The sequence below is a fragment of the Pristiophorus japonicus genome, chromosome 6 (assembly GCF_044704955.1).
Source record: "Pristiophorus japonicus isolate sPriJap1 chromosome 6, sPriJap1.hap1, whole genome shotgun sequence".
Classification (NCBI taxonomy): Eukaryota; Metazoa; Chordata; class Chondrichthyes; family Pristiophoridae; genus Pristiophorus; species Pristiophorus japonicus.
In genome coordinates, this window is record NC_091982.1 from 247,632,446 (window position 1) to 247,645,403 (window position 12,958).

At 43.5% G+C, this 12,958-nt stretch overlaps 1 protein-coding gene across 4 annotated transcripts in view; it reads right to left on the bottom strand.

The window, feature by feature from the left end:
- The window catches only part of LOC139266027 (membrane-spanning 4-domains subfamily A member 8-like), a 65,214-nt gene that overhangs the window by 37,002 nt on the left and 15,254 nt on the right, over positions 1–12,958 (bottom strand). Inside the window, exons 1-3 of one of the 4 annotated variants that reach the window (XM_070883799.1) lie at positions 7,699–7,722; positions 6,039–6,088; positions 3,640–3,849 (exon numbers count right to left, since the gene is read on the bottom strand). In XM_070883799.1, the coding sequence (XP_070739900.1) occupies positions 3,640–3,849; positions 6,039–6,044 (216 nt within the window). In that variant the 5' untranslated portion in view covers positions 6,045–6,088; positions 7,699–7,722. Of the gene's footprint in view, positions 1–3,639; positions 3,850–5,817; positions 5,911–6,038; positions 6,089–7,698; positions 7,723–12,958 lie in introns of those variants that run through there. The other 3 variants (XM_070883798.1, XM_070883800.1, XM_070883801.1) reach the window with 3 other exon arrangements.

Below are 12,958 nucleotides of genomic sequence, written 5' to 3' on the forward strand. Positions count from 1 at the left end.
ACAAGTGAGAACCTGGCTCAATACAGAAAGTTCAGAGGGGAAGTGAAAAATTAAATAAGGGGGCAGAGAGTATGAGAATAGATTGGAAGCTGACATAAAAGGGAAATTAAAAGTCTTCTATAGGCATATAAATAGTAAACAGGTTGTAAGATGAGGGGTGGGACCAAAAAGGAGACCTAGGCATGGAGGTAGAAGGCATGGCTGAGGTACTAAATGTGTATTTTGCCTCTGTCTTTACCAAGTAAGAGGATGCTGCCAAAGTCATAGAGAAAGAGGAGGTAGTGGAGATACTGGATCAGATAAAAATTGATAAAGAAGAGGTACTAGAAAGATTGGCAGTACTTAAAGTAGATAAGTCACCAGGACCAGATGGGATGCATCTGGGGAAGTTAAGGTGGTAATCGCAGAGGGACTGGCCATAATTTTTCAATCCTCCTTAGATATGGAGGTGGTGCCAGAGGACTGGAAAGTTGTAAATGTTACACCATTGTCCACAAAAGGGAGTAAGGATAAACGCAGCAACTACAGACCGGTCAGCTTAACCTTGGTAGCGGGGAAACTTTTAGAAACAATAATCAGCAACAAAATTAACAGTCATTTGGGCAAATGTGGATTAATTAAGGAAAGCCAGCATGGATTTGTTAAAGGCAAATCGTGTTTAACTCACTTGATCGCGTTTTTTGATGAGGTAACAGAGATGAGGGCAATGCGGTTGATGTGGTGCACATGGACGTCCAAAGAAGCCCATGGAATAAAAGCAACAGTGGCAGCATGGATATGAAATTGGCTAAGTGACAGGAAACAGAGAGTAGTGGCGAGCGGTTGTTTGTCAGACTGGAAGAAGGTATACAGTGGTGTTCCCCAGGGTTTAGAAGTATAATTAACAGTGAGGAGGATAGTGATAGACTTCAAGAGGACATAGAAATGCTGGTGAAATGGACGGACACATGGCAGATGAAATTTAACACAGAAAAGTGCAAAGTGATATATTTTGGTAGGAAGAAGGAGGAGAGGCGATATAAACTAAAGGGTATCATTTTAAATTAGTTGCACGAACAGAGAAACAGAGATTTGTGCACAAATCACCGAAGGTGGAAGGGCAGGTTGAGAAAGCGGTGAAAAAAACATATGGGATCCTGGGCTTCATAAACAGAGGCATTACAAAAGCAAGGAAGTTGTGGTGAGCCTTTATAAAGAACTGGTTCGACCTCAACTGAAGTATTGTGTCCAATTCTGTGCACCGCACTTGAGGAAGGATGTGAAGGCCTTACAGAAGGTGCAGAAGATTCACGAGAATTATTCCGGGGATGAGAGAATTCAATTACGTGGATGGATTGGAGAAGCTGGGGTTGTTCTCCTTACAGCAGAGAAGGTTGAGTGGAGATTTGATAGAGGGGTTCAAAATCATGAGCGGTCTAGACAGAGTAGATCGAGAGAAACTGTTCCCATTGGCAGAAGGGTCGAGAAAAAGTGATTGGCAAAAGAAGCGGAGGTAACATGAGGGAAAGAATTTTTATGCAGTGAGTTGTTAGGATCTGGATCTGGCACTGCCTGAAAGGGGGGTAGAAGTGGATTAATTTTGGCTTTCAGAAAGGAATTGGATAAGTACCTGAAGGAAAAAAAATTGAAGTTCTTCGGGGAAAGGACGGGAGAGTGGGACTAGCTGAAATGCTCTTGCAGAGAGCCGGCACAGGCTTGACGGGCTGAATGGCCGCCTTCTGTGCTGTAACCATTCTATGATTCTGTGATTCTCTCTACCAGGTTTTCCTGGCAATGTGTAATGCGCAGCTGGTAATGATGAACATTTGACTTACTGTGTGTTTTATTACAGAGTTATGGAGTCACAAAGCAACAGAAGGAGGCCATTCGGCCCATCGTGCCTGTGCCAACTCTTTGAAAGAGCGATCCAATTAGCCCCACTTGCCCAGCTCTTTCCCCTGCAATTTTTTTCATGTATATATCCAACTGTCTTTTCACATTAGTATTAAATTTCCTTCCACCGCCCTTTCAGGCAGTGCATTCCAGATTGTAACAAGATGTGAACACGTTAATGGGCTAGAATTTACGGTGGGTAATAACATCGAACAAACTGCGTTGTTACCCTTTTGAAACTGACCGCAACTTCAGAATGTAGCGCATGCGTATACAGGTTGAACCTCCCTTTTCTCGAACTCCCTTATGCAGAACCACCCCTCGTCCAGAACCATTCCCAGCCACCGGGTGGCGCATGCGCAGAACTCCGACATGAACAAATTGGAAGTCCTTCCTCGCTGCCAACTCACGCAATCACTGGCCTGAGCCCACGATCCACCGCCCCCCCCTCCACCCCCCACCCCATGATCTCTCTGCCATATTCCCCGCCCAAGCCAGCCAGCCCCGATATCTCAGTACCTGTACCATCCAATTTAATGTGACCACCCCTCATCCAGAAAAATCCCTTATCCAGAACGAGGGTTCCGGATAAGGGAGATTCAACCTGTACTAACGCGGAGATCCTGACGTTGCAATCAGTTATTCACTGCTCTGTCCCCCCCAGCCCCACCCCGCTCCACTGAGCCAGCAATCGGTTTAATCAGGGAAATCAGTGAAACAGATGGATGCTTTTCCGCGGTAATACCGCTGTTAAATACCCCATTAAATGTTAGACCTTGTTGGAATTGGTGTAACTGGGCCTGTAACAGTGTACTGACTGCTAAAGAAACTTTACGGATCTGAAAAACTAATTTTAATTTTGTGGAGTGTCAAAATTCTCCATAATGATGAAAATTACAATTCTTAAGAAACCTTAAAGAGTGTTATATTTTTAAAATGTTTGTTCATATTTATTTCAGGTTCACCATTTCCCCATGTGAGAGCTTTGATCTTTCTTTTGTTTTGTGGAACATTTTTTAAAAGTCTGAACATAAGCAACCTCTTCATTTCCTGGATCGCTGTCTTGGAGAATCCTGCATTGTGATTGGCTGCTTAGACAGCTTCTTGACGGCACAGTAGCTCACACGAGGGATTCCCCCACTATTCTACACTGGCCAGACTTGAACGTCGAGAAAGGCAAACTTCTCTGTGGCAGTTTTCTTTGGGGCCAGGGGCCAGCCAGAAATTCCATTCTAAGTTATATTGGAGATGCAAAATTTTGAAAATGTACTTGTCAGAATTTGGTTCTCTAATCTTCACTTCTTACAACACCCCAATTGACATTCATGTGATCCATGTGACTGCCCTTCATGTATCGAGCAAGACAGTAACTGAAGCCAAGCTATTCGCCCATGGTGGTGTCACAGCCAAGCCCAATCATGACTCTACATGCATATTGGCACATCTCAAAATGGCCACCTGGTTTTCTCTCTTAGCTGAGAATGTGTTGCCCTGTCAGAGCCTACCTGTTGCCATTCTAGCTGAGGACAGCTAACACATCATGGAGCACAGGTACCGAACCTGGAACCTTTCTGCTCTCTACAGCCGGGTAATGCCCTGTCTTACATCAAATAACAAATCCATCCAAATTACACCAGCCCTCTCTCTTATATTGCTACATTACCCCTTGTAATCGTTATTTGACTGCTTGGGTGGCCAATTTTTTTTTTTCTGAACTGTATTTAACTAAAATATAATCCATAGTTTCTATTTGGACAACACGCTTACACCCAGGGCCTTGAATTTTCCTTTAAGCATCTCCTGTACACCAGCCTTATTTTGAACAACGTTTGCAGCCATGTATTGGATCAGTTGGTCATTTCCCAAGTATTGCGTCATTCCCAAAATGCTGGGCAGCGGCTGTGGTGCTGGGAGCTGGTTTGGTGCAAGAGCAAGTCCACCATTCTTATTCAAGTCAGCCATTGTCGTTGCGATTGTCTGAAAGGCAAAACCGAGTAAAATGAGTTTTTTCTGATTTGTAAACCAATCACCTATTATAAATCTCAATTCACATTCGATAACTGCAGTAGTGACATCTTGTGCAATAATTGGTGTACAATATGTTTTTATATTCATTCTCAGGATGTGGGCATTGCTGGCAAGGCCGGCATTTATTGCCCATCTCTAATTGCTCTTGAGAAAGTGGTGGTGAGCCGCCTTCTTGAACCGCTGCAGTGCGTGTAGTGAAGGTGCTCCCATAGTGCGGTTACGAAGGGAGTTCCAAAAATTTGACCCAGTGACGCTGAAGGAATGACAATAAATTTCCAAATCAGGATGGTGTGCAACTGGAAGGGGAACTTGGAGGTGATCGTGTTCCCATATGCCTGCTGCCCTTGTTCTTCTAGGTGGTAGAGATAGTTGGTTTGGGAGGTGCTGTCAAAGAAGCCTTGGCGAGTTGCTGCAATGCATCTTGTAGATGGTACACACTGCAGCCACGGTGCGCCGGTGGTGGAGGGAGTGAATGTTGAAGGTGGTGGATGAGGTGCCAATCAAGCGGGCTGCTTTGTCTTGGATGGTGTCAAACTTCTTGAGTGTTGTTGGAGCTGCACTCACCCAGGCAAGTGGACAGTATTCCATCATACTCCTGACTCGTGCCTTGTAGATGGTGGAAAGACTTTGGGGAGTCAGGAGGTGCGACATTCACTACAGAATACCCAGCCTCTGACCTGCTCTTGTTGCCACAATATTTATATGGTTGGTCCAGTTGAGTTTCTGTTCAATGGTGACCCCCCAGGATGTTGATGGTGCATTACGTAGAGACCCTGGATCCAGGAGGTAGTTATAAAAGTCACTTACCTCCTGCATCCAGCATTCCCCACCTTGCTGTAAGTGCCCGTTTTATGAATTGTGTGAAACCCGTCCACATGCAGTTAAAAACAAAATGGTTTCCAGCATCATTATAATATTTAAATTGACATCCCGCCTCCTGGCAGCAGGTTGGCTGCCTGCATCATCCCGCCTCCGTTAAAACCGTAAGTGGGCAGGTTCAGATCGGAAATCCAATTTTTAAGAATTTTACTTACCCCACGCTCCAAACCCAGCCATTTCTTTTGCGTAATATTCCCCCCCCCCCACCAGCGTGTGGGCAGGACATTGGAACTCAATCCCTGGCCCCTCTTCACAGTGAACCTGGATCCTGTCCTCACTCTACATCTGCTCATTTGCTGCGTGTAAAGTATGCACCTGTGAGTATGCTCACGTGTTTGTAGACTTCTCCTGGGCATGGCCAAGGGGGCCATCAGCCGGATCAGGCAGCGGGCCGTCGAGGGGGTCATTCAGCCCGACTGCCTGCCTCTCTTCCGCGGCTACATCCGAGCCAGGGTATCCCTGGAGATGGAGCACGTGGTGTCCACCGGTACACTCGCAGCCTTCCACGAGAGGTGGGTGCTGGAGGGATTGAAGTGCATTATCACCCCCAGCAACTAAATTTTAATTTGCTTTTATGTCTAAATGTTAATTAGTTTAATTTGTCGGTTTTCGTCCCCCGCCCCCCACAGACACACACCTGTGGCCAGGGGGCACTTGTATAATTTCTATTTCAGTGCCCTCAAAAAAAAAAAACAGAACAAAAAAAAACAAGGGGGCTCTTGAAAAGCTTTTTTTTGGAGTGTGCCCCCCTCCCTCTCCCTTTAATCAGGGGGCACTTTTGATTACTGATACAACTCAAAATAGTTGCAGAGCTGTTGCATTGTGAGTGGCTTAGCCAGTCACGTGATGTTCACAAGACTCAATAAAACCCCAGTCAGTTGAGTCTTGGTCATTCACGATGAGGTATGCAGTTGTGAGCCCAGGGGATGAACTGTCAACGTGTAGTGTGATTGTTAAATCTTTGTTAAGAAACCAATAAGTTTTTAATAGCAATGCGCTGCTATTAATTCTTAAGCAAACAACCCATGAAGCAAATACATTACACAAGGGTCACTGTACGGCCATCGGAAGGGCAAACTCCCTCTGCCAGACGCAGTTAGTTACGCCAGTTGTAACGCCTCCTGCTGGCTGAAATGAGCTTGTTCCGCAAACTGGGACTGGATCTGATGAATTTCCTTTTGCCCAGCTACTCACTGGATCAATTTACATGTTGATAGCTTCATGCCAAAGACTTGAAATCAAACAGAAGGCTTACTGACCTTCATTGGATCTTATAATGACTGACAGCGTTCGAGTATCCTGGAGCGCTCTGCAGGTGAAATAAGATCATAAGAGAATAAGAATTAGGAGCAGGAGCATTCCAAACAACCCCTCAAGCCTGCTCCGCCATCCAATCTTGGCTTAACATCAATCTCAACTCCACTTTCCCGCCCAATCTCCATATCCCTTGATTCCCCTCGAGTCCAACAATCTATCTCAGATTGAATATACTCAAAGAGTTAGCATCCACAGCCCTCTGGGGTAGAGAATTTCAAAGACTCACCACCCTCTGAGTGAAGAAATTCGTCCTCATCTCAGTCCTAAATGGCCAACCCCTTATCCTGAGACTGAGCCCCCTAGTTCGAGACACCCCAGCCCAGGAAACAACCTCTCAGCATCGACCCTGTCAATCCCCTTCAGAATCTTTTATGTCTCATTCTTCTAATCTCCAGAGAGTATAGACCCAATCTGCTTAATCTCTCCTGATAGGACAACCCTCTCATCGCAGTAATAAATCTAGTGAATCTTTATTGCACCACCTCAAAGGCCAGTACATCCTTCCTTAGATAAGGAGACCGAAACTGTGCACAGTACTCCAGGTGTGGTCTCACGAAGGCCCTGTACAATTGTAGCAAGACTTCCTTACTCATATACTCCTACCCCTTGCAATAAAGGCCAACATGCCATTTGCCTCCCTTATTGCTTGGTGTACCTGCATGCTAACTTTCTGACTTTCTTGCATGAGGGCACCCAAATCTCTCTGAGCACCAACATTTAAAAGTTTGTCACCATTTAAAAAAATATTCTGATTTTCTAGTTTTCCTCCCAAAGTAAATAACCTCACATTTCCCTACAGTATACTCCATCTGCCACCTTACTGCCCACTCACTTAACCTGTCAATATCCTTTTGCAGGCTCTTTCTGACCTCTTCACAGCTTATAGTCCCACCTTGATTTGTATCATCTGCAAACTTGGATACATTACATTTGATCTCTTCATCTAGGTCATTAATATAGATTGAAAAAAGCTGAGGCCCCAGCACTCATTCTTACGGCACATCGTTTGTTACAGCCTGCAAACTGAAAAAGACCCCTTTATCCCTACTCTCTGTTTTCTGTCCAGTAACCAATCCTCTATCCATGCTATTATATTACACTCAACCCCATAAGCCCTTATTTTGAGTAATAACCTTTTATGTGGCACTGTATCGAATGCCTTTTGGAAAACCAGATATGCTACATCCACTGGTTCTCCTTTATCTACCCTGCTGGTTAAATCTTCAAAAATCTCTAATAAATTTGTCAAACACGATTCCCTTTTATAAGACCACGTTGACTCTGCCTAATCATGTTATGATTTTCTAAGTGTCCTGATACCATTTCTTTAGTAATGGATTCCAGTATTTTCCCAATGACTAACTGGTCTGTAGTTCCCTGTTTTCTCTCTCCCTCCTTTCTTGAATTTGCTACTTTCCAAACCGCTGGGACTGTTCTAGAATCTAGGGGATTTTGGAAGATTAAAATCAATGTATCTACTATCCACTGCAGCCACCTCTTTTAGAAACCTAGGATGTAGGCCATCAGGTCCAGGGGATTTTTCGTCTTTTAGTTTCTCTAGTGCTTTTTCTCTACTTATATTAATTACATTACGTTCCTCACCTTCATTAGCCCCTTGGTTCCCCATCATATTTAGAATGCTTTTTGTGTCTTCTACTGTGAAGACAGATACAAAATATTTGTTTAATGTTTCTACCATTCCCTTATTCCCCATAATAATTTCTCTTGTCTCAGCCTCTAAGGAACCAACAATTAATGTTGCCACTCTCTTCATTTTTATATATTTGTAGAAGCTCTTACAATCTGTTTTCATATTTCTTTCTAGTTTTCTCTCTGATTCTATTTTTTGCCCTTTTTATCAATTTTTGGTCATCCTTTGCTGATTTCTGAAACTCACGATCCTGAGGCTTACTACTATTCTTCATAACATTATAAGCTTCTTTCAATCTAATGCTATCTTTAATTTCTTTAGCCACGGATGGATCACTTTCCCTGTGAAGTTTCTGTTTCTCAATGGAATGTATTTTTGTTGAGAAATATGAAATATTTCTTTAACTGCTAGCCACTGCTTGTCTACCATCATAACTTTTAATCTATTTTTCCAAGCTACCTTGGCCAACTTGCCCCTCATCTATGAAATTGGCTTTATTTAAGTTTAAAACTCTAGTTTCAGACTTAGGCGAGTCACTCTGAAACTTAACATGAAATTCGAACATATTATGATTACTCTGCCTCACAGGAGCCTTTACTATGATATTGCTAATTAACCCTGTCTCATTACACAATATGAATCTTTCAATATATTTGATACATAACACAAGGAATTAAATTGTCCCTTTAGTTCTGGTGAATCATATAAAATTATTTGTGACTTCAGTAGATATGGGTTACATCAAGATTTGAGTCAGCGACCTCTCTCAACAGGAGCCGTTACCCGAGGCATTCCTCCATTGAGGTAAATGTGTCTCTGAAGGAAGCAGATCAAATTGGTTTGACACTTTTTTCTCTATTATTATGCAGAATGTTTAGTAGTAAAAGTGTCACATCCACTGACAGTTAAGTAAAATCCATGTGACATTGCTAACTGTGATCCACTCGTACATATTCTTCAGAATAAAGGGTAGCCCAAGTCCTATAGTTAACTAAATGCAATCCCCTTCCCACGACACCTTTCCGTGTAAGCGCAGAAGATGCAACACCTGCCCCTTTCACCTCCTCCCTTCCCACTTTCCAGGGCCCCAAATACTCCTTCCAGGTGAAACAACGATTTAGTTGTACCTCTTTCAATTTAGTACACTGTATTTGCTGCTCGCGATGTGGTCTCCTCTACATTGAGGAGACCAAAAGCAGATTGGTTGACCGGTTTGCAAAACACCTCCATTCAGTCCATTAGCATGACCCCGAGCTTCCAGTCGCCTGTAACTTTAAAGCTCAGGCGATATATTTCACAGAATCGTACAACACATAAGGAGGCCATTCGGCCCATTTTGCCTGTGCCGGCTCTTTGAAAGAGCGATCCAATTAGTGCTGCTCCCTCACTCTCTCCCCACTATCACTGGGAATACTGGCAGTGCATATTGGATGGAGGACTATATGATGGACATCTTCAGCATTCACTGGGAATAGGAAGATAGGAACATGGAAACAGGAGGAGGCCATTTAGCCACTCGGGCCTGCTCTGCCATTCAATTAGATCATGGCTGATCTGCACCTCAACTACATTTTCCCACCTTTGCTCCATATCCCTTGATACCTATGGCTACAAGAGCAGGTCAGAGGCTGGTTATTCTGCGACGAGTGTCTCACTTCATGACTCCTCAAAGCCTTTCCACCATCTACAAGGCACAAGTTAAGAGTGTGATGGAATACTCTCCACTTGCCTGGATGAGTACAGCTCCAACAACACTCAAGAAGCTCGACACCATCCAGGACAAAGCAGCCGGCTTGATTGGCACCCCATCCATCCTCTTAAATATTTACTCCCTCCACTACTGGTGCACTGTGGCTGCAGTGTGTACAATCAACTGCACTGCAGCAATTTGCCAAAGCTTCTTCGACAGCACCTCCCAAACCCACGACCTCTACCACCTAGAAGAACAAGAGCAGCAGACGCATGGGAACACCACCACCACCATGTCTCCCTTCAAGTCACACACCATCCTGACTTGGAAATATATCGGCCATTTCTTCATAGTTGTTGGGTTAAAATTCTTGAACTCCCTCCCTAATAGCACTGTGGGAGTACCTTCGCCACACGGACTGCTGCGGGTTTAAGAAGGTGGCTCACCACCATCTTCTCAAGGGTGATCATGGATGAGCAATAAATACTGGCCTTGCCAGCGATGCCCACATCCCAGGAATAAATAAAAATCAAAAATCTATCTATATCAGCCTGGAATGCACCAATTGACACAATGTAAAAAATCGTGGATTGGAAGAAGTCATAGATTGGAAGAAATAACTTGAGATATAAAAGTCTCTTCTGACTGGTGTTTGAATAACTGGATAGATGCTTAGAATTCACTTTTATATTTTTGATTCCCTGCAGATGTTAGAACATTCTGCACCATGGCGGTGACCTTGTTTCCAGGCTAGCTGTCTACTATTTGTGTGTTAGAAAGGTTGTTGACTGTATCTTTGATTTGGCCAACCTTGGTTGGATAAGCACGAGAGAGATAGTTGGAAATCTGAAGGATGAGCCTTCAGAAAGTATAAATAGGAAAGAAATGTGAAGGGGAGTGTTTTTCATCTCAAAGTTGAAACAAAGAACTCGACCTGCCATTGGGCACCTATTTTTAAGGGGAACCTCCATAGGTTTAATGATACTATCCATCTTCTACCATAGGCCCGCCCCTAAAAAGAGAATAACAAAAGATTTAGAGGGTGTTTTTGCACTGACAATGAATAAAAGAGCTGTTTGCGCATGCCAGCTGTCTGACCGATCGGGACCGATACCAGTTACTTGTCACAGTCATATGTCTACTATGTCTATGCTGATTTTGTGTTGTCTCTGACTATATTTGAACTAGCACTCCTTAATAAAAATGCCTTATGACTCCTAAGACGCTTTGGGTAATCTGTATGTGACCTGTGATCCAAATCTTACACCAGCATCCACAATTTATTAAGGGAAATAGTTCCAAAGTTCTACTGTCCCTTTTGTGAGAAAGTGCTTCCTGATTGAACTCTTGAATGGCCTAGCTCTAATCTTAACTTTGTCATCTTGATCTAGATCCACACCATGGGAAATAATTTTTCTGTATCTACCTTATCAAATCATTTTAACGTTTTAAACAATTTGATCAGATTATCCCTCAGTCTCCTATATTTCAAGGAATGAAAGCCCAGTTTATGCAACCTGTCCTGATAATCTAACCCTCTAACCCTGGTATCATTCTGATGAATCTGTGCAGCTCTCCTTCCAAGGCCAATATATTCTTCCTGAGAAGCAGTTCCCAACACTGAACACAGTATTGAAGATGGGGTCTGAGCAAGGCTCTATGTAACTGAAACATAACTTCCTCCCATTTGTATTCCAGCCCCATTGAGATAAAGGCCAACATTCCATTGACCATTTGATTGCTTTTTGTTCCCATCTCTGGAATTCTCTACCGCAGAGAGTTGCTGATGCCAGTTTGTTAGATATATTAAAGAGGGAGTTAGATTTGGCTCTGACGGCTAAAGGGATCAAGGGGTATGGAGAGAAAATAGGAAAGGGGTACTGAGGTGACTGATCAGCCATGATCTTATTGAATGGTGGTGCGGGCTCGAAGGGCCGAATGGCCTAATCCTACACCTATTTTCTATGTTTCTATGTTTTTATGTCTAGTGATTTTTAAAGGTCTGTGTACTTGGACTCCTGAACCTCTTTCCTCCTCTACAGATCCTAGTTACTCACCATTTAGAAAATACTCCAATTTATCTTTCTTGAGTCCAATGTGGATGACCTTACACTTCCCCACATTGAATTCCATTTGCCATAGTTTTACCTACTTGCTTAATCTGACTGTCCTTTTGCAACTTCCTACCTTTATTTGCATTACTTATTTCCCCTCCTAATTTAGTGCCATCTGCCAACTTGGATATACAACTCCCTATTCCTTCATCCAAATCATTAATAAATATGGTGAAAAGTTGAGGCCCCAGAATAGATCCCGGAGGAACTCCACTTGCCACATCCAGCCAATCAGAGTACCTACCCTTTCTCTCCAATCTCTGTCTTCTCCTTCCCAAGCAATTGTCAATCTAAATGTAAAGGCTCTCTCCAATTCTGTACAATCTCTTGCATGGAACCTTATCAACAGCCTACTGGAAGTCCATATAGATAACATCCATAGACACTTTCTTAGGAGAGTGCAGCCAGATCCAAGATCACAGCACCATGGGTGGCTCAGCTGTACAGTGGGGAGGAGCAAGGTCAAGAGAGCGATAGTTATAGGGGATTCTATAGTCAGGGGAGCAGACAAGCATTTCTGTAACTACAGTCATGATTCCAGGATGGTATGTTGCCTCCCTGGTGCCAGGGTCAAGGATATCACTGAGTGACTGCAAAACAGTCTAAAGGGGGAGGGGGAACAGCCAGAGGTCGTGGTCCATATCAGTCCGATGACATGGGTAGAAAGAGGGATGAGGTCCTTCAGGCAAATTTTAGGGAATTATGGAAGAGATTAAGAAGCAGGACTTCAAAGGTAGTAATCTCAGTGCCACGTGCTAGTGAGTACAGAAATAGGAGGATAAAGCAAATTAATGCGTAGCTGGAGAGATGATGCAGGAGGGAGGGCTTCAGCTTCAATGGGAGCACTGGGACTGATTCTGGGGAAGGTGGGACCTGTCCAAGCCAGATGAGTTGCACCTCAATAGGGCTGGGACCAATATCCTCATGAGGGCGGTTGCTAGTTGGAGAGGGTTTAAACTAGCTTGGCAGGGGGATGGGAAGCTGAGCATAGATTCAAATAGGGGAAAAACAGAGCTAGAGATGGAAGGTAGAAGAGTAGTAAGAGAGTTTGGAAGGCAGAGCAAACAAATGTTGGAAAATAGATAAAAACGGAGTTTGGGCTGTGTTTAATGGTATATACTATTTACAATCTATATTAACAACTTGGAAGATGGGACCGAGTGTAACGTAGCCAAGCTTGCTGACGATACAAAGATGGGAGGAAAAGCAATGTGTGAGGAGGACACAAAAAATCTGCATAAGGAAATAGACAAGCTAAGTGAGTGGGCAAAAATTTGGCAGATGGAGTATAATGTTGGAAAGTGTGAGATTATGCACTTTGGCAGAAAAAATTAAAGAGCAAGTTATTATTTAAATGGAGAAAGATTGCAAAGTGCTGCAGTACAGCAGGACCCGGGGGTAGTTGTG